The sequence below is a fragment of the Carcharhinus amblyrhynchos genome, chromosome 11 (genome assembly GCF_965287045.1).
Source record: "Carcharhinus amblyrhynchos chromosome 11, sCarAmb.v2.hapA, whole genome shotgun sequence".
In the NCBI taxonomy this organism is placed as follows: domain Eukaryota; kingdom Metazoa; phylum Chordata; class Chondrichthyes; order Carcharhiniformes; family Carcharhinidae; genus Carcharhinus; species Carcharhinus amblyrhynchos.
The window spans coordinates 33,053,559-33,075,858 of NC_137334.1; the positions used below are offsets into that span (position 1 = coordinate 33,053,559).

The window sequence follows — 22,300 nt, forward strand, 5'->3', positions numbered from 1 at the left end:
CCTGCTTTAAGAAATTCAGAAAGTATGTCTTCCTCTATGTTGGGAGATCCATTGAGATCAACATCCAGAATGGTGCGCCATACTTCTGAAAATCGCTTTCTTTTTTCAATTGGCATGTAGGCTCCATGCCAAATTGCTTTCATAGCGTAGTCCACATTTATCAAAATCTGCCCAATTAGAGTATCATGATAAGCTGGTGACAGGTGACATGTGGTACTACAGTCATAGTTACCATCTAAATAAATAGTTGGAACTTGATTCAGGATATAAATACCCAGCACTAGTTCTCTCAAAATTTGCTGGACGTCTTTATAATTCAAAGGAGCATCTGGTACCACTGGAGTTAGAATTACAGCATTGGGATAGCCGAAGTCTTTCATTTGGCTTGAGAGTCCACTGGGATATTCAACTGGAAATTGAAACTCATCAGCGTCTTGCAGCCAGTGGCAGGAGGCTGTGGTGAGCAATTCTTGTAGATCGCTCAAGTTGTATTTGCCAAAGACAGTTGTTGGAATCATTTTTGTTGCCATGTTAGCCAAATATACCTTCTCACTATTCTTATTGTCCTATTTTAGCACTCTAGCGGAATCCAGCTTGGAAAGTCTTCATTTTCTACCAGCTTCCTCCTACAAGGGATCAGTTAGGTTTTAGTTCATTGGTAGTTTATTCTTATAATTTATCTATACAGTCCATAATTATGTCTGCACAATTGCTAAACCAATTATGTTGTTAATTATTGTAAACTATAGTAGACCTTTCTTTGATTTGAACAGAAAAAATGAAGAACTTGAAAGATTTATTTAATATCAATTAAGAAAAAAGTGTAGTTTTATTTGTATTTCCTCCCATTCATTTCCTCTGGTACCACCACCGTGTTAGCTCCATTTAGTCCAAGTGTTGCAGCCTTGAATTTTATCGAGCGCATCTAATTTAGCCATTAACTGACAGCCCTGGCTCGATGATATTGAGCACTATCAGGCTTCATTCTCCTTTGACAAACTGCTCACTACTCAACGATCATGCAAAGATAACCTCAAGATTTTTTTGCCCATTACCGACTGTCTGGCTGCACAACTCCATGCCTTACCTTCACCTGCATGTGTAAGAAGTTCATATAGACTTTGCCATTCATACCAACATCATCCATTCAGCTGCTACAGTTATACTTCTCTCTTCCTTTTCCCCTCAAAGCTAATCAAAGTTCTCCAACCCAATACTGGAACTCACACTATTCTCTAGATTCTCTCCTATTCTCCCTCATGCCATTTCTGAGGTCACTCTATCCATGAGACCGACCTCGTCTTTTAATTTTATTTCTGATAATTTTATACCCTCCTAACCTTCCAGGGCCATTTGTATGTTGGTTGATATTCGTAAGTGTTTCCTTTTTCTCCTTCCTTTCAATTCTACCACCATCAAACTCTCCTAAAAACCCCTCTGGCCTTGCAAACAACTGCCTCATTAAAAATGTCCTTTTTCCTCTTGATGTGTTACAATCTCTGTGGAGATCTATAAACCAAATAAACAAATCTGCCAAATGAACCCCAAATATGGAAATTACTTGGGGAGGCAGTGGCCTAGTGGTATTATCACTGGACTATTAATCCAGGAACTCAGCTAATGTTCTGGAGACCCAGGTGCAAATCCTGCCACGACAGATGGTGGAATGTGAACTCAATCAGAAAAATCTGGAATAAAGAATCTATTGATGACCATGAACAATTGTCGGAAAAACCCATCTGGTTCACTAATATCCTTTAGAGAAGGAAATCTGCCGTCCTTACCTGGTCTGGCCTACGTGTGAGTCCAGAGCCACAAGAATGTGGTTGATTCTCAACTGCCCTCAGACAACAAGGAATAGGCAATATATGCTGGTCAACTAGCGCCACCCATGTCCCAGGAATGAATAAAAATAATTCACTTATTGTAACTTCTACTTTAACACGAATCAGAATCAACATAAATTAAACATGAATTAACAGGAAAATCTCAGTTGATATTGCACATGGAATAGCAAAAACAACATAAAATACCTCACAAATATCTCTCTGTACAATCCTACTTTCAGCCACACAGTTCTTCCAAACTGAATTCCAGTCCTTTTCCTTCAAGAATTTATCCAACTCCCCAAAAGCAGGAGCTTCTGCGTAAACAGGGTTCCACCAATGTAACATTCCTTATACTTCTTTCCTGAACCTTTTCAACTCTCAGCTCACATTGGTTGAGGTAATGTGGATCTACCAGAATTGCCTTTATCTCCACATGATATGGTCAATTCTGTGTATTCAACCACTCAGATGAGAAAGAAAGTGGCAACAGCGTTCATCGTACTTTCTGACTGCTCCGAATCCAGCTCTGTAGCACAATAGGTTGACTGCCACTCAAAAACTTTATTGTCCATAATTCTAGTCCTGTTTGCTCAAACATTGATTTGGACTTCTCATCTAATTTTAACTTTAAGTATCCCATCCTTGCATTCAAATCCCTTCTTAGACTTGCTGCTCCCCACCTTTGTAAACTCACCAATGCTACAACATACTAAAAATTATTCATTTCTCCAACTCTCATACAATCCCCTATACCCTACCATTTGTAACTGCACTTCAGCCATTTAGGCCACAAAGGAATCCTTCCTGAAATCTGTTAGTCTACCTCTTTCTTTAAGATCCTCCTCAAAACTTACCTCTCTGCCCACATTTTTAATCACCTATCCTGGTGATTGATGTGGTAAAGATGGTGGATTTTGTCTACATGGACTTTAGTAAGGCATTTGACAAGGTCCATCATGGCAGGCTGATACAAAAGATAAAATCTCATGGGATCTGGGATGTGCTGATTAGATGGATACAGAACTGGCTTGCTCATAGAAGACAGACAGCAGTGGAAGGGTGCTTTTCAGAATGGAGATCAATAACTAGTGGTGTTCCACAAGGATCAGTGCTGGGACCTTTGTTGTTTGTAATATATATATAAATGATCTGGAGGATCATTTATACATATATTACAAACTTACTTGTCAGACCAGGTGGTCTGACTAGTAAGTTTGCAGATGACACAAGAATTGGTGGCGACGCAGATATTGACAAAGATTGTCAAAGGATTAAGCAGAATATAGATGGATTGTAGACTTGGGCAGAGAAATCGCAGATAGAATTTAATCTGGACAAATGTGAGGCAATGCATTTTGGAAGATTAAATTCAGGTAGGAATTATATAGTAAATGGCAGAACTTTTAGGAGCATTGAGATACAGCAGGATCTGGGCATACAGGTCCACGGATCCCTGAAACTGGCAAAACATGTAGATAAGGCGGTCAAGAAGGCTTACAGCATGTTTGCCTTCATTGGCTGGAGCATCTATATAAAAGTTGGCAAATTATATTACAACTGTATAAAACTTTAATTAGGTCACATTTGGAAAGTCGGATGCAGTTCTGGTTGCTACACTACCACAGGGATGTGAATGCTTTGGAGAGATTGCAGTGAAAGTTTACCAGGATGTTGCCCGGTCTGGGGGGGTGGGGGGGTTGCTTTAGGTATGAAAAGAGATTGGATAAACTGGGATTGTTTTCACTGGAAAAACAGAGGCTGAGGGGGGACTTGATAGAAGTCTACAAAATTATGAGAGGTATAGAAGGGATGGATAGTCAGAGGCTTTTTCCCAGGATGGAATGGTTGACTACAAGATGGCACAGGTTTAAGTTGACAGACGGTAAGTTTAGGGAAGACGTGCGGGAAAAATTTTTCACAGAGTGGAGGGTTTCTGAAACGGACTGCCAATGAAGGTGTGGAAACAGGCACGTTAGTAATGTTCAAGGTGTATCTTGATAGACACACGAATGAGAGATGAACAGAGGGATAGAAACCACGTATCAATGCAGGCTTGGTGGGCTGAAGGACCTGTTCCTGTGCTGTATTGTTCTTTGTTCTTCTTTAGTAACTTCTTCACAGCTTTGGTGTCTGACTACGTTTCTGTGAGACATCAGACAGGATCTTCTAGTGCTGCCAATGGCACACCCCCACCATGGGTTTTCCAGTGGTGTGGGCTGCATTCAATAGGAAATCCCATTGACGTCAGCGAGACCAGAATATCCCCATGCCATTTATCCTCTGTTTCAGACCTTGAATGGCAGTTCGATTGGCTGGAGAGTGACTGGCAACCACTCTAAACATCTTTGCATCATCAGCGCCACTGACCAGCTAACGCTACATGGTTTAGTGTTCATTCTATGCACATCAGTGAGCTACTCCTGCACTAACTCAGAAGGTTTCTCCACCTAGCTTTCCAACAGGTTGGCCACACTCTCAGTAGAGGAGCTTATGCATTCTAAGTTCACATTTTAGTCTTCTTGTCTAATTTTAGCAAGTGGGACTAGAATTGTGGACAACAAAGGTTTTTAGTGGCAGTCAACATACTGTGTTACAGAACTGGATTCTGAGCAGTCAGAAAGTACCATAGTGGTGTAAACGAACTGAGTGTACTGCTTCATTCTCAGCCTATGGTTGCACATTGCCTCAGGGAAGTCTGATATGAGGGAAGACATCTGTTGCTACTGATCTAAGTACAGCCTCCTTTCTTTTAATTCCTGAGGCACTTCACCTGCACCTAGCTGAGCAAGGTCTGAGTGTCCTCCATCTTCTGAAAGAACTGTCCACAGCTGCCTCTTCCTCTCTGTACCCAGTATCAATCGATCTAATTACACGCATGGACCCAATGATGTGAGCTTATCTGCACTGGTGGATGTGGACTTTCAAGATGTGGCAATCCAGGCTCTGTTGTCTCAGTTCTTGTGGGTGCCTGTGTGACGTTACAGGCATCAGGTGTTCCCCTTCCACATCAGAATCTGTGGGAGGCACAAGGAGATATCATGAGAATTAGTCTTTGAGAGAGAAATTAGTCTTTGAGAGTGTGTTGAGGCTGCCCTAAGTGTACTAGAAAACCTCCTCATCAACATACAGTTTGAAATATCATTTCACCCCTGTCTCGCTCCTTGTGATTTTCATGGTTTATTTCTCCACGTCAGTGATAATGTGTAGTGGTACATGTTCTGTGACAGCACTCCCTGTCGCATTGGGACTCCTTTTCTCCTGCAACAACAAAACAGTGATAAGGCACTGTGGCCTGTCACCAATGCCAGTCACCACTGACATAGGAAGCTGCAAGAATCAGTACTGGCAAGTCTTCAATAATGCTCCGGCTCTCAATCTTGCTGAGGGGTAAGTAAACATTCTGAACACATATTTCCCCCATGTTCAGGAGCCATCTGCACCCTCAGCCTCTTCAGTCTGAGAGTCTGCTGGATATTGACTATCCTGAGGCCTGTCATCAGGGTCTGGCATTACACTCACCTTCCTAGAGTGAAGGTAGGTCATTGAACCTTTTATAGCTTCTGCACAGTTCCTGCTGAGCACGTCTGTTTTTGCTGTTCTTAATCACCCAAAGCCGTGGCAGCTTTGCCTGGGTGTGTGCCCACTCCTTTCTCTTTCTGAAAAGAGGACCTCTCTTCTCTCTCTGTCACAGCCTCCAAGAGGACCTTGTGGTTGGTATTGGAGAATCAAGGGCCAGCTATGCTCCAGGTAGCTGGTCTCTGCCTCTTCTTCTGAATCCCTGACACATCCATTCTTCCAGACAAACAGGAATCACAATGATGGCTGTCACAATAAATAAGGAAATTTGCAGAACCCTATCTCCATTCCATACCCAAGGACCTTAACTGCCTGCCCTCCAGCCAATCTTTCAGGATGGAATTGGGACCATGAAATGGTAACCTTCTTCTGATGTGCTGTCGTAAAGAGACAGACACTACAATCACCACATCCCATCCCTTTGACATTTTTATACAATCTTCAAAATTAATCTACTGAAACCCAAATTTTCAATAAGCATTAAACACACGTTAGCCATTTTTAAGTCCATGTTGCAATTGTTCACCGATGAGTTCTTGAAGCTTGCACTTCACATAACACTTCAACAAGCAAGTCTCAACTATGTACAGTTCCAAATATGGTTTTGCATGGGACTGTTCCATACAGGCTTGCTGTTTTCCAGCTTCTGTCCTAGACTTTGCACTGACCAAGGACTAAATACTTTGTGGGCTCTGCCGTAATCAAGGGCCCTGCAATCTCAGCTTTTCATTTTCCTGCACTTCTGGGACAAATCAGACAGTTCCCATAAGTTTTTTTCCCCTCTTATTTCAAAACATTGCTCTGTTTTCTTTTTTTAACCTCTTTTTCAGAAAAAAACTGTAGTAACTCCTATCTATACTTACTGGTTCAAGTTTTACTTGTCTTGCTCCTGCAGGCTAATCTCTCTTCATTTTAATTTTCTATATCTTTCCAAAACACCTTGACTCACCAGCTACACCAGAGTTGTTACTTTTGTCTGCTCCTCTGGGCCTGGCAGTAACTTGACAACTCTCCCTGTGTCCATTCACCCTAAAACAAGCACTCGGGTGAGTATCCCTCTTTTAAAACTTCGACTAAACTGGAAACTCACAGGTAGACTGTGCCATCAAAATTTATGCAACTCATTGCCAATGTGTTATAGTGTGGCACAACTCTGGCATTGTCAAGACACTCTAGGCTTAACTTGGAACAAAAAGTATATACTGATAAAGAGAAACTATGTACAGGAGTTTACAGTTTGCCCCGGAGCAATGTTCCCGGCTCCAGTCCTTACATGTTTAATACATGCCTTCCAGACTTATTTTCTCAGTGAAGTTAGAGTGAGGTTGGTAAACTACCCTTATCACTAAGGTTAGAGAAAGATAGCTAAACTATCCTTATCGATAAGGTTAGAGAAAGATAGCTAAACTTGTCTATCCATGGGTTAAAGTAAGATTGGTAAATTGTCTCTTTCCGTGAGGTTAGAATGAAGTTGGTAAACTGTCTCAATCAATGAGGTTGGGGAAATATTGGTAAACTATCTCTATCAGTGAGGTTAGTTTACCAATCTCACCGTCTCTTTCAATGAGGTTTGGAAACTTCCTCTATCGGTGAGGTTAGAGACAGGTTGATAACTTTTCTCTTATCAGTGAGATTAGAGCAATGTTGGTAAACTGTTTCTGTCGGTACAGTTAGAGTGAAATTGATAACCAGTCTCTATCAGAGAGATTGCAGTCTGGTAAACCGTCTCTCGGTGAGGTTACAGCTTGGTAAACTCTGTACCAGTGAGGTTACAGCTTGGTAAACTCCCAGTATTGCGGTGTTATTTAGGGACGCACCTTTTCTCAGCTCTTCTCGAGTCCGTTACTTACCAAACTCCCAATGAAAGGACACTGTCTCCATGACAACAAGGTTGTGTGAACCGTGAGCCTCTGGGCCCGGTCTGTGGGCGTGGCCAAAGCGGGACGCTGACCCTTTTTACAAAGGGACGGAGCTGTGCAGGGGCGGGGTTAGGAGCTGCGGCTTCCGGGAACGGAGCCAGTGAGCTGGATGGGTGCGTAGCAATTGAGTAGGTTGGGGGCGTGGCGTGGCGGTGGCGTGGCCAGTGGGTGGGGGAAGCAGCAGTTGCTGTGTGTAGGTGTCTGTTCCAGAAGGTGAGTACTTCCATTTGCTGTAATGCTGTGTGATAAGATTAAGTTTAAGATTGTCTATGGCGCTGGAGGCGGCTGTAACTGACCCTGAATATTCATTCTCCCGGCAGCTGCTGTTTTTGTGTCAGTTCCGAGCTCCCTACTGACGAAGGGTCAGAGGCCTGAAAGCTAGTGGCTTTTGCTACCAAATAAACTGTTGGACTTTAACCTGGTGTTGTGAGACTTCTTACTATGTCCACAGTAACTGCCGCTGCCCTGCAGCTTCTGCCATGCAATGGTTGGGTCGTCAATGTACAATGTTAAGGTGGTGGTTGCAGACCACCTGAATGTTAAGAGAGTGAAACCCCTTTTGGTTAACATACAATCGCATGAAGGGATATTGTATGTATAGGGCAATATGCATCCCATGGATAGCCCCCTACATATGTGACATCCTGGCGATGGTGGTGAAGTTTGCAGCCTGGATTTCCAGTTGACCCTGGCTGGCATTGAAATTCATGTAATCTTATGCCCAGGTGAACAGGGCATCTTCATCTCATGGACATGCTTGTGGTCAGAAGACTGGATGATGCCACAGAAGAATCTGCTGGATCTGGTGGTGCAGAAGTTGAGGGTTGCTGTGTCCTTCACTTCTACTGGGAACAGTTGCCCTCCCACCCCATGAGGTGCCAAGTCCACGAGAAGGTGACACAGGTGCTGCGCTGTCTACCTACTGAGCTGGAGTTTGCAGTAATATGTGGGTCATCCGCCCTTCGAAGGACACATGGGCCCTCTAGCTTTGGGGACTGTCTCCTCCATCCTCTGGCCCTCCCCTCGGGCTGATGATCTGCTCAATCACAGTACCTTTGGCACCAGGGCTTTAATTGAATGATAATCCATGTGTGCACGAGTTGGGAACTGGAATCATACTCTGTGGTCGTCAGCAGATATCCATAAGACGTTGGTGAGAGGCAAAGGCAGCTGCATGCTTGCATTCTCTAACTGCAGTGAGATAGTGCTGGCCATCGTCGGAGGGGATAGCAGCGAGGCTTAATTTTTTTTTGAAGGCAACGGTATCCTCACACAATTATTCTTTTCACATTCTGCACCCCCCCCCAACCCCCACAATCTCTTCTGATTTACAAACTGCAGATGGTGTGAGCATACACCACATCCTAGTTTTGCACCTTTTTCTTATCAGATACCCAAGATCTGAAAGGAATACCATAGAAAATGTGATGATGATGTTTTGACGTACCAATGATCTGCTCAATCACATTTCCTGGGGCACCAAGGCGTTAATTGAATGGTGATGCATATGTGCATGAGTTGCAAACTAGAATCATACTCCATGGTCTTCAGCAGATATCTTTTGTTAACTAGTTGCCGCCCTTTGGTTTGTCAGGGTTGGTAGGGCTGCTGCAGATTAAAATTACGACTGTTGCCAGGATACTGGACATGCAAAATCTACAAACTATAGTGGAACCAAATTATTATTGAAGGAGTGGAGTCACTTTCAATTCCTGATCTGTGGCAGACTTGACATATGGTGCCTACAAAGCAGTGTACCTGCACCACAGGGAAGACCTTGCAAACCCCATACATGTTCTGCCAGAATCTTCCTGGCATGAGAAATTGAAATGGAGAGCTTCGGGAACCTCTTTGCAAAACTGCAAGATGTTGTTTTTATCTCCAATACCAGCTTAAAGGAACCATAAAGTTCATAGCCATGGTCACCTGCATAGCCACTGGAAATGCAATCTGTGCCCTGCTTTGGAGTTGAGTTGTGGCTACAGCAGTTGGTAGATTTCAATGACAACTTCTTTCAGTGAAGCATAAATGTCTCAAAAATTGGTGGTTGCTTTGAAATAGGTAGAATAATTGCTCCCTGAATACCCTGACAGATAATGCTTGTTGAGAGCCCCATTTCCTCGCTTTTTGCCCTCTAGCAGCTTAACCTCTGCTTAGTCTCCCAATCATGCTCCACCCCACGACAAAGGCTCACGTAAGTAGTGCATTCATGTCAGGGAGTTACCAGTTTGTGCAGAAGCTTTGAAGTCAGAAAAAGTACTTCAACTACCTTACCAAACTTGGGGAAAAAAAGCAACAAAAAAGTGTAGAATTACAGCACCAACCAGAAAAAATATCAACCAGCAGCTAGAGTGTATTTAATGAACCCCTTAAATAGCAGTTGTGGGTGTCCTTCCTGCACTTAAGTCGTGTTTGACAGTGCAAGCTTAAGAGAGGGCATCAGCAGGAGTATGGAGCTCCAAAATTGCTGATGTAAAATCTGATTGACATCATGATCTGTCTATTCTGCATACTTTTAGCGTACAGTACACGAGGATTGTATGATGGCTGGTTTGTGTAAAGTCAATGTGAATCAAGAAGCCATTGAAAAATTATTTCTTATTATTAAATAGCAGAAGGTAAAATGGAAGTACAATAAATGCAATTAGACCATGTTACAATGTAACCAATGATAGCACTGGATCTGTTGTAGTGTGACCAATGGTAATATGCTGTAAGGGTCAGCTGACCCAGTAACTATGTAACCAATGACAAAATGAGGTGGTGGTCAGCTGACCCAGTATAAATAAGAAACTGACAGACCAATATGGAATAAAACCCAGAGTATTAATTTAAGTAGGGAAAAAAAGACATTGTTTAATATATTGATAACATCACATAATGGCTAAGCTTTAAGTTTTTTCTCCAACAGGATATACTGCACAGAAAGTATTGATATTATGAAGGCTATTATTCTGGCTGCTGGCTATGGAACAAGATTCAATCGTGATCTACAGGATGATACCAGTGGAGATTTCAAACATCTCTGTGGCATCCCCAAGCCCCTTCTACCAGTAGGAAATAAGGCACTTATCAGTCACTGGATGGCAGCAATAGAAAAGATCAACTCTATTGATGCAGTTTACGTTGTTGTATGTTTACATTTTGGCCTCTCCTTCAATTTAAATAGTGTTAAGTTCCTCCTAATTTTGTCCTGGACTTGGATATACAGGGCATAATTTCAAAACATTACAGATGACACAAATCTTGAATACGGCTTTTGTATAAGTAAATGAGGAGAGGCAGTTTCAAACAGTAGAAGAATCAGCAACTGGAGGATGGTATGGTATGGTAATTGGCAAAAGAGTCAAAGAGAAAAATTTATAATTTGCTGTACATTGTGTGAAATGGAGGTGGAAGCAGTTTCATTAATTATTTTCTGAAGAAAGTTGGATAAATTTTAAAGAGCATCACGGATGTAATTCCCAGTTAAGCTGATCTTCTCATTCAGCAGTCCACTGGGAAGAAAACAGATATCTGAGGCATAGGTTTAAGGTGAGGGGGAGAGATACAAAAGGGTCTAGAGGGGAAATTTTTTCAGAGGTTGGTGAGCGTCTGGAACAAGCTGCCAGAGATGGTAGTAGAGGCAAGTACAATTTTATCTTTTCAAAGGCATTTAGACTGTTACATGGGTAAGATGGGTATAGAGGGATATGGGCCAAATGCAGGCAATTGGGACTAAATGGTTTAGAAAGAAGGGCGGCATGGACAAGTTGGGCCAAAGGGTTTTGTTTCCATGTTGTGAACCTTGATGACTCGATGACTCAATGACCTCTATAAATGTTGATCTAAGACAGAGAAAAGCTAAACTTGTACAGCTTAAATCTTTTTTTTTAACAAAAAATTGTCAGTTGTAAACAGCATATAACTCTTCCAGTTATGTTAATAATCAGTAACCTAAGGTAATATTTGCAGACAAATGATCTTTATTATGTGAAGTTTGAAGACTGGGCAAAGGAGTACCGACTAGTTAAACTTCTAAATGATGGAACAAGAACCAATGAGGTAGGTGCCCAAACTTCAATAGCCCAGATATGTAATGTATAAATTAGAACTATCACTTTCAGTAAGATTAGATCACTATTGAAAACTACAATTAATTTCTAGACACAGTTAAACTTCAACTAGTTAACATTGTTATGGATAATTGCATGGTAAAAGTGCAGTATTTTTGTTTTGAAAATGTAATTACAGGATGCGAAGCAAAATGCTTAATTAATACATCTGTATGTGCTATTATTCATTGTAGTGTCCAAGTTTGTTTCATACTAATGTACAAGTCAGGCCGATAGAACATTAAAAAACTCTAATAGATCATGGTGGTCAGATTAATTCAGATAAATTGAGATTAAACCAAAACCAATTAATACTGTCTTAAAACACATTCCTATATTGTATTAGTGTCATTTTCTGATGTAGGGATTGGTGGTTCTATCAAATTATATAGTTTAATCTTACTGTACAAAAAAGCTGAATGTAGTATTTGTGAGCCTGTTGGTTACTGAATGCAAAATAAAATAAAAAAAAAATCATTGTCATGAGGTCAGAAATGCTGACCTAAGACCTGGGTTCTTTTAAATGGCTGTATAAAGCAACCAAAAGATGAACTTAAAAAGAATTTTGCTAAACCCCAATCAAAGTTATTGTGCAGGATGTCTTTCATTGAAGTCCCGATTTGGAAAGAAGGTGAATACAGTTGTTTCTGTTTGTATAGAATTTTAATTTATTAACTGTGGAATTTTAATTTATCCACAGTGGCAGAGTGGTTAGCACTGCTGCCTCGCAGCTCCAGAGAGCTGGGTTCGATTCCCGATTTGGGTCACCGTCTGTATGGAGTTTGCACGTTCTCCCCATGTCTGCGTGAGTTTCCTCCGGGTGCTCCAGTTTCCTCCCACACTCCAAAGATGTGTGGGTTAGATGGATTGGCCATAGTAAATTGCCCCTTAGGGTCAGGGGCTAGCTAGAGTAAATGCATGGGGTTATAGAGATAAGGCCTGGGTGGGATTGTGGTCAGTGCAAACTCAGTGGGCCAAATGGTGGCCTCCTGCACTGTAGGATTCTATGAACTTCTATGAACTGACCTAATATACATTTAAAATGTGGAGAGTAAAATAGTTTATGTTGTCCACTTACTTTACAGACAGTGATTTAAAGTTAAGGAAAAGCGATAATTCAATGATCAGATCAGCTTAAAAATACTTTTGCTTTCCACAGGAACGTTTGGGTGCTATTACTGGTTTACAGCTTGCCATTACTCAGTTTAACGTTGATGATCACGTATTGGTCCTAGGCGGGTAAGCAACAATATAAATAACAAAGGATAGAAGCAGAAAAGCAAGAAAGATTTTAAAATAGGGAAAATTGGTAACATGTACAGAATTTCTAATTTTGTAGCATGTACAAAAATGTGTATAGTAAATTAGAAAGAAACTTTTGAATAGAAAAGACATTCGTTTTAAAATCAACTGTTCAGTAGCTTTAAGAAATCTAAACAGTTCATTTTATTTTGCTTTTCCAGATTTTGTTTGGATTTAATCTGACAAGTCTTCAAAACTTCAATTTTTTGTTTTGAAGACTGCCAATGCCTTCACTTCTGCCAATATTTTGAATTACAGCACCAATTCTAAGACAATTAGTCTCTAGTAGTTTATATTCAATTTCTTTTGGAGCAAGCAGAAAGTTACAACACTCCTTTGAAGTGTATTTGTGAATACCTCAGATAAATTGAGTTTTCCACTGCTTGGTGAAATGAAATCGAGGAGCATAAATTTAGGATTAATATACAAAAAATGAATGGTTAGGATAAATGTTGTGGAAAGCATCATTTGAATATAGGTTGCTTTCGCATCATTGAATATTGAAACGAAGTCTATCATTTAATTTAGGATTAAATGAAGAGGAAAACTAATAGAGTAAGGAGAAAGTACAGGGAGTGGATAGCTGTGAAGCGGATGGTAGGTCCTGCTGAATAGTCTCTTGCAGTGAAATCTCTGTAACCTCCCTCTCTTAGGGGGATAAATCAATTTATGGAGAGATCTTAACTTGCAGTTCCATAGTGCTTTGAACGATATCCCAAGTTTCTTCAGAAGCGTATTCAAAAAACGAAAGGATGTAGAGGAAATATTCAGGTGGTATCAAAGGCGATTCAAAGAGAGAGCTTTTAAAGGTAGAGAGGAAGTGGAATGTCAGAAATGAAGAGACAGAAAGGCTGTCAGAGAGCAAATTCCAAAGGATGGACCCCCAGGGCTATTATTACAAATATACAGGTTAGGAGCAGGAATAGGCCATTGAGCCTGCGCTTCCACTTGATAAGATGGCTGATCTGATTGTGGCCTCAATTACACATTCCTGTACCCTATATCCTTTAGTGTCAGTAAGAAACTACCTAGCACAGCCTTAAAACAGTCAATAACCCTGCTTCCATCACTCTCACCCTGTAAGACAAGACTTTCTCCTCATCTTCGTCTTAAATGGGCGGACCCTCATTTTTAAATTGTGGCCCCTTGTTCGAGCCTGTACCACAGGGGAAACATCTTATCAGGATTAACCTTGTCAAGACCCCTTCAGGATCTTGTATATTTCAATAAAATAACCGTTCATTCTTCTGAACTCAATGGATACTGACTCGACCTGTACCAAGTTTTCCTCATAAGATAACCCCTTCAACCATAGAATCAGTCGAGTGAAGCTTCTCTGAACTGCTAACGCAATTATATTCTCGATTAAATAAGGTGATCAAAATTCCAGATGTGGTCTCACCTAAGATACGATGTAGCAAAACTTCCCTATTTTTATATTCCATTCTCCTTGCAATAAGTGACAACATTCCATTTGCCTTCCTGATCACCTGCAGTACCTCATACTAACTCTTTATGATTCACGTACCAGGACATCCAGTACCTGCTGTTCTGGAGAGTTATTTTGTACCTTTTGGAACTTTATTTCTAATCAAAAAAAGCCAATCAAGACTAATCAGAGTCCCCACATGAGGGACAAACCAAGTCCAAGCTGACAGGATGAGGCATTCTACCTTGTGCTTGATCAACACAAAATCCAAGCTGACAGGATGAGGCATTTCCATCCCCTCCTAGGCTTGATCTGAGCTTCACTTGGCCAAAAGGCCGATTTGGCTTTGAAAGAAATTGCATTGGGTAAAGCCTCGGTTTAACCTTATTGGCCACTCTGATCCTTACTCTACCCAGGGAAAATCATGATCATTAGTGTCAGCACACCCCATATGCAATGGGCTAGCCATTGCCTGATCATGGTTTCACCCCTGCCAGGTAGAGTTGTGCAATCTGTCTTCAGTTGAATGATATGGTACTTTCCTATTCTCCCTACCAAAGTGGACAAAATCACATTTTCCCACATTATATTCCAACTGCCAATTTTTTTTTGCCTACTCAATTAACCTATCTGTATCCCTTTGCAGACTCCTTATGTCCTGTTTAAAACTTACTCTCATCTATTTTTGTGTCTCCAGCAAATTTAATAATCGTTCATTTGTTCCCTTCACCCAAGTCATTGATACAGGTTGGAAATAGTTAACGCACATTACTGATTCCTGTGGCACACTACTCATTATATCTTGCCAACTGAAAAATGACACATTATGCCTCCTCTGTTTCTTGTTAGCTATAATGTGGAGATGTTGGTGTTGGACTGGCATAAACACACTGTCTTGTTAAATAACGAATCCTCTATTCATGCTAATATTACCCTTTACATGAAGAGCTCTTATTTTCTGAAGTAGCCTTTGATGTAGCACCTGACCAGATGCCTTAAATATTTGCCACTGTATCTCATACTGACATGTATGTTAATTTGTAAAACTTCTTAAATGTTTGCCATTGCATGTCTACTGACTTGTAGGTTAACCTAATTTCCAAGTTCACCTTAGCAAGCCCGGTCTTCATACTCTTAGAATTGTCTTTATTTAATTTAAGACACTTGTCTCAAACAAGTTTTAGACAAACTCTTCTGTTCCTTAATCAAATGTGAAATTCAATCATGTTATGATCACTGTTACCTAGGGACAGGTGCCTTTACTATGTGGTTATTAATTAATCCTGTCCAGCACCACAGCTAGCAATGGTACATGCATAAGAGGATCAGAATCTGAGCAATAGAGGTGGGGGAATTGTAGAGAGGGAGGTTGGGAAAGGAGGAAGCCCAGAGAAATTTAAACACATACTGGACAGAACGGGAGATCAAAGGTCCACTGCAGGTCAGCAAAGATAGGGGTGATGGATGAATTGGACTTGGTGAATTAGGGTACTGGTGGTGGAGTTTAGAATGAGCTGGAATTTTAGGGAGGGTGGAAAAAGGAAAAGATTTGCAACTGTTGAATCTAGAGGTCTCATTGGTATACTATTGTATACTGAACCTGCTTTATTGAAAAGAGTTCTAATAACTTATTGTGTGTTTTGATTATCACTTTGACAATATTTATTTTTCTCAGAGACACTCTGTTCTATGAAGACTTCAGCCTATCTGATGTCCTTGCACAATTTGCTGAGCTGCAGAGTTCTGATTGTGACAGCAGTTTGGTTTTGGCTTACCAATGCAAAGATGAAGGTTTGTCCAAAATTTATTGCAGGCTCCATTCTTTTTTGAACTGATCTTTGGTGAAAACAATCTAAAGTAACTTCTCTCTGCAGAAACAACAAAGTTTGGCATTTTAGAAATTGATGAAAACTTCAGAGTCATTTCATTTAAAGAAAAACCGAACCCGACTGAAACAACTTCTCGCAGAGCTGTAAGATTTTTATTTTTCCTTGATTTTTCCTGACTGCCTTTTTTTAAAAAAAAAATTAAGAACATAAGAACATAAGAAATAGGAGCAGGAGTAGGCCATCTAGCCCTTCGAGCCTGCCCCGCCATTCAATAAGATCATGGCTGATCTGTTGTGGCTCAGTTCCACTTTCCCGCCCTCTCCCCATAACCCTTAATCCCCTCTCTTATCAAGAACCCATCAACCCGCTTCTTAAAAATATTTAGCGAGGCAGCCTCCACCACTTCAACGGGCAGAGAATTCCAGAGATTCACCACCCTTTGAGTGAAGAAGTTCCTCCTCAACTCCGTTCTAAACCGCCTCCCCTTTATCTTGAGGCTGTGCCCCCTAGTCCGACTGTCTTTTTTGAGCGGGAAGAGTCTCTCCATCTCTATCCTAAATTAATATGGGAACCAGTTATTTCAAAAGTATTATGGAGGTTTACAGAGCCATAGAGGTTTACAGCATGGAAACAGGCCTTTCGGCCCACTTGTCCATACCGCCCCTTTTTTTAAACCCCTAAGCTAATCCCAATTGCCCGCATTTGGCCCATTTCCCTCTATATCCATCGTACCCATGTAACTATCTAAATGCTTTTTAAAAGATAAAATTGTACCTGCCTCTACTATTACCTCTGGCAACTTGTTCCAGACATTCACCACCCTCTGTGTGAAAAAATTGTCCCTCTCGACACTTTTGTATCTCTCCCGTCTCACTTAAACCTATGCCCTTTAGTTTTAGACTTCCCTACCTTTGGGAAAAGATATTGACTATCTACCTTGTCTATGCCCTTCGTTATTTTATAGACCTCTATAAGATCACCCCTCAGCTTCCTACGCTCCAGAGAAAAATGTCCCAGTTTATTCAGCCTCTCCTTATAACTCAATCCATCAAGTCCCGGTGGTATCCTAGTAAATCTTTTCTGCACTCTTTCTATTTTAATAATATCCTTTATGTAATAGGATGACCAGAATTGCACGCAGTATTCCAAGTGTGGCCTTACCAATGTCTTGTCGAGCTTCAACAAGATGTCCCAACTCCTGTATTCAGTCTTCTGACCGATGAAACCAAGCATACTGAATGCCTTCTTCACCACTCTGTCCACCTGTGACTCCACTTTCAAGGAGCTATGATCATGTACCCCTAGATCTCATTGTTCTGTAACTCTTCCCAACGCCCTACCATTAACTGAGTAAGTCCTGCCCTGGTTCAGTCCACCAAAATGCACCACCTTGCATTTGTCTAAATTAAACTCCATCTGCCATTCATCAGCTCACTGGCCTAATTCATCAAGATCCTGTTGCAATTGGAGATAACTTTCTTCACCGTCCATGATGTCACCAATTTTTGTGTCATCTGCAAACTTACTAACCATGCCCCCTATATTCTCATCCAAATCATTAATATAAATGACAAATAACAGTGGACCCAGTGCTGAGGCACACTGCTAGTCACAGGCTTCCAGTTTGAAAAACAACTCTCTACAACCACCCCCTGGCTTCTGTCAAGAAACCAATCTTGTATCCTTTTCGATACCTCACCCTGGATCCCATGAGATTTAACTTTATGCAACAACCTACCATGCGGTACCTTGTCAAAGGCCTTGCTAAGGTCCATGTGGACAACATCAACTGCACTGCCCTCATCTACCTTCTTGGTTACCGCTTCAAAAACTTCAATCAAATTTGTGAGACATGATTTTCCACTCACAAAGCCATGCTGTCCCTAATCAGCCCTTGCATCTCAAAATGCCTGTAGATCTGTCTCTCAAAATACCTTCCAACAATTTACCCACCACAGATGTGAGCCTCACTGGCCTGTGGTCCCAGGCTTTTCCCTGCAGCCCTTTTTAAACAAAGGCACAACATTTGCCAATCTCCAATCTTCAGACACCTCATCCATGACTATCGATGATTCAAATATCTCGACTAGGTGACCTGCAATTTCCTACCTAGCCCCCACAACATCCTGGGATATACTTCATTAGGTCCCGGGACTTATCTACCTCAGCACCACCTCCTGTAATTATGTACACTCCTCAAGGCATCACTATTTATTTCCCCAGGTTTCTTAACATCCATGCTTTTCTCAACAGTAAATACTGATGAGAAATATTCATTTAGGATCTCGCCCATCTCTTGTGGATTTGCACATAGATGACCTTGTTGATCCTTAGAGGCTCTACCCTCTCCCTTGTTACTCTTTTGCCCTTTTTGTATTTGCAGATTCTTTGGATTCTTCTTTGCCTTATCTGCCAAAACAATTTTGTATCCTCTTTTTGCCCTCCTGATTTGTCTCTACTTTATACTGAAGCAAAGTCTTGCTGTACTGAAGTAACTTATTCCAATACAACCTTTTGGACAAATTGTTTAGCATGCAAAACACTATTTGTATGGGGTGGCATGATGGCACAGTGGTTAGCACTTCTACCTCACAGCTCCAGGGACCTGGCTTGGGTCGCTATCTGTGCGGAGTCTGCACGTTCTCCCCATGTCTGTGTGGATTTCCTCCGGTTGCTCCAGTTTCCTCCTACAGCTTGAAAGGCATGCTGATTAGATGCATTGGCCATGCTAAATTCTCCCTCAGTGTACCCGAGCAGGCGCTAGAGTGTGGCAATGAGTGGATTTTCACAGGAACTTTATTGCAGTGTTAATGTAAGCCTTGTGGCACTAATGAATAAACGTTAAAAAACTAAGTCTAATCGCAACTAAGATGTCAGTATATTTTCAATTTTCTGTTTTTCAGTGTCCATGCTTCTATGTATACTCAAAAAATACAATTCCTTTAATTGCAAACTTTCTTCAAGAAAAGCAGGTAAGTGTTTGTTGGCATGTTTAAAATTCTTTCATGGACTGTTTTTGTCACTGGCTAAGCCAGCATTTATTGCCCAAAGCTTGTTGGTTTTGAGAAGGTGGCAGTGAGCCACCTTCTTAAATCACTGTCGAAGTCAGCACACTCTCAGTGCTGTTAGGAAGGGAATTCCAGGATTTTAACCCAGTGACACTGAAGGAAAGACCCATCACCAGGATTATCTGGACCTGCTGAAAGGCAATGGACTTTTGGCTGTGCCGTTGAAACTCCTGAAGCAAGTCCTGCCATGATGGAGCCAAAAATCCCAGCCGTAGTTCCAAGGCAGGATACTACATAGCTTGGCAGCTGGTGATGTTCCAATGCATCTTTTGTCCTTATCCTTCCAGAGGTTACATGTTTGAAAGGTGTGGTTGAAGGTGCCTTATGAGTTTCTGCAATGCAGTTTGTCGATGGTACCCAATGCCAGTGTGTTGTGTTGGAAGGACTGGATGTTGGAGGTGGTGGATGGGGTGCCAATCAAGTATTCAGCTTGTCCTGGGCAGTGTCAAAATTCTTAAGTGTTGTTGGAGCTCCAGTCATCCAAGTAAGTGGAGTGTATTCCACCACACACCTTATTTGTAGATGGTAGACAGACTTGAGAGGGAAGAAGTGAATTACTTTCCTCAATTCCCTGCCTCTGACCTCTCCTCCCCACAGTAGTTTTGTTTAGTCCCGTTCAGTTTCTGGTAAGTGGTAACCTCCAGAATGTTTATAGGTATTCGATGATGGTAATGTAATTAAAAGTCGTGTGGAGATGATTTGATTATCTCTTGTGGGGGATGGTTGATGTCTGGCACTCTTGTGGCACAAATGTTACTTTTCAGGCTTGATGTCCAGGTCCTGCTGCGTATGGACATGCAATGCTTCAGTGACGGGTTGTGAATGGTGCTGTACATTGCACAATCATCAGCAATCACCCCTGCTTCTGACCTTATGTTGGAGGGAAGTTTATTGATGAAGCAGCAATGTTCTGGGCCTTCAACAATAACAACCCAATCTTTATTTGTACTAGCTATGACTCCAAGCAGAGAGTCACCCTGCCTCCCCCACTCCTGATTCCCATTGACTTCAGTTTTGCCAGGGCTCCTTGATACCACGTTCTGTCAAATATGCCTTTAGTTCAAGGGTGGTAGAATTTAGTTCAAGGCGGGTAGAATTAGGGACCTTGTGGTGAAGGATCCTCTTGAGAAGAGTGATCATTGTATGGTGGAGTTTCTGATGCAGATGGAGGAGGAGAAAGTGGGTTCCCGGACATGTGTCCTTTGTTTGAACAGAGGGGAGTATGGTAGGATGAGAGAGGAATTGGCGAATGTTGATTGGGGGAGTGTGTTGGAAGGTAGGTCTGCTGAGGAGCAGTGGAGGATCTTTAAGGAGATCTTTCTTGGTGCTCAGCAGAAATTTATTCCGATGGTTAAAAAGAATCGGAGGAGGAGAGGTAATCAGCCGTGGATAACGAAGGAGGTGAAGGAAAGTGTTAAATTAAAAGCGGATGCGTTTAGAGTAGCTAGGAGTAGTGGGCGAGAAGAGGATTGGGAGAGGTTTAAATGTCAACAAAAAAATGACAAAGAAATTGATAAAGAAGGGAAGGATAAACTATGAAGCTGGGCTACTGCTTAATATAAAAAAGGATAGCAAGAGTTTTTATAAATACATAAAAAGGAAGAGGCTGGCTAGGGTGAACGTTGGACCCTTAGAGGATGAGAGGGGGGCTTAGTGGTAGGGTATGGGGGAATGGCTGAGGCCCTGAATAACTTTTTTGTTTCGGTCTTCACGGAGGAGGACATGAATAATTTGCCGGGTGTTAGCGATGGAAAGATGGTAGGAGTGGAGGGCCTGAATGACGTTATTGTTACTAGAGAGGCGGTGCTCGACAGACTGGAGGGGCTGATTGTGGACAAGTCCCCAGGACCGGATGGAATGCATCCAAGGGTTCTGAAGGAAATGGCGGAGGTGATAGTAGATGCCTTGGTGATTATTTTCCAAACGTCGCTGGATTCCGGGGAAGTGCTGGAAGATTAGAAAACGGCTAATGTTACACCGTTGTTTAAGAAGGGTGGCAGGCAAAAGGTGGGGAATTATAGGCCAGTTAGTTTAACGTCTGTTATAGGAAACATGTTGGAATCCGTGATCAAGGAGAAAATAGCGAGGCACCTTGAGGAGAATTATTTGGTAGAGCAGACGCAGCACGGTTTCGTTAAGGGGAAGTTGTGTCTGACTAATTTATTGGAGTTCTATGAGGATGTGTCTAGGGTGGTGGATAGAGGAGAGCCGGTGGATGTGGTCTTTCTTGATTTTCAGAAGGCGTTTGACACGGTGCCTCAGAAGAGGTTATTGCAGAAGGTCAGGGGGCATGGAGTTGAGGGTAGGGTGTTAGCGTGGATAGAGGATTGGCTGTCAAATAGGGGGCAGAGAGTGGGGGTCAATGGGTGCTATTCGGATTGGCGGTTGGTGACTAGTGGAGTGCCCCAGGGGTTGGTGCTGGGGCCTCAGCTATTCACCATTTATACAGATGATCTGGAGGAGGGAACTGAGTGTATGGTGTCGAAATTTGCTGATGACACCAAGATTGGTGGAACGGCAAATTGTGCGGAGGGTATGGAGAGTCTGTAGAAGGATCTAGATAGGCTGGGCGAATGGGCCAGGAACTGGCAAATGGAATTTAATGTTGGCAAATGTGAGGTTGTCCACTTTGGTAGGAATAATGGTAGGAAGGACTATTACTTACGTGGTGAAAAACTGCAGCATGCGACGGTGCAGAGGGACCTCGGGGTCCTTGTGCATGAGTCGCAAAAACCCAGCTTGCAGGTGCAGCAGGTGGTCAGGAAGGCAAATGGGATGCTGGCCTTCATAGCGAGGGGGATTGAATATAAAAGTAGGGAGGTCTTGCTGCAGCTGTATAGGGCACTGGTGAGGCCACAGCTGGAGTACTGTGTGCAGTTTTGGTCGCCGCACTTACGCAAGGATATTTTGGCCTTGGAGGGAGTGCAGAGGAGGTTTACTAGGCTGATTCCGGAGTTGAGGGGGTTGAACTATGAGGAGAGGCTGAATAAACTAGGCTTGTACTCGTTAGAGTTTAGAAGAATGAGGGGAGATCTCATTGAGACGTATAAGATGTTGAATGGGATGGATAGGATAGAGGTGGAGAGGCTCTTCCCGCTCAAAGGACAGTAGGACTAGACGGCATAGCCTCAGGATAAAGGGGGGGCAGTTTAGAATGGAGTTGAGGAGAAACTTCTTCACTCAAAGGGTGGTGAATCTCTGGAATTCTCTGCCCGTTGAAGTGGTGGAGGCTGCCTCGCTAAATATTTTTAAGA

General features: G+C 42.1%; 2 protein-coding genes across 4 annotated transcripts in view; one reads left to right on the forward strand and one right to left on the reverse strand.

The window, feature by feature from the left end:
• The window catches only part of ankar (ankyrin and armadillo repeat containing), a 107,690-nt gene extending 100,370 nt beyond the window's left edge, over positions 1-7,320 (reverse strand). The window contains exons 1-3 of the mRNA XM_080198352.1: positions 7,256-7,320; positions 4,600-4,843; positions 2-626 (exon numbers count right to left, since the gene is read on the reverse strand). Of these exons, the coding sequence (XP_080054478.1) occupies positions 2-530 (529 nt within the window). The 5' untranslated portion in view covers positions 531-626; positions 4,600-4,843; positions 7,256-7,320. The remainder of the gene's footprint in view (position 1; positions 627-4,599; positions 4,844-7,255) is intronic.
• Positions 7,321-10,233: 2,913 nt separating this feature from the next.
• Positions 10,234-22,300, forward strand: part of LOC145350024 (glucose-1-phosphate thymidylyltransferase) — a 69,056-nt gene continuing 56,989 nt past the window's right edge. For 2 of the 3 annotated variants that reach the window (XM_080198836.1, XM_080198834.1), the window contains exons 1-6: positions 10,234-10,455; positions 11,279-11,368; positions 12,578-12,657; positions 15,825-15,940; positions 16,024-16,121; positions 18,882-18,950. In XM_080198836.1, the coding sequence (XP_080054962.1) occupies positions 10,264-10,455; positions 11,279-11,368; positions 12,578-12,657; positions 15,825-15,940; positions 16,024-16,121; positions 18,882-18,950 (645 nt within the window). In that variant the 5' untranslated portion in view covers positions 10,234-10,263. The remainder of the gene's footprint in view (positions 10,456-11,278; positions 11,369-12,577; positions 12,658-15,824; positions 15,941-16,023; positions 16,122-18,881; positions 18,951-22,300) is intronic. The other variant, XM_080198835.1, reaches the window with a different exon arrangement.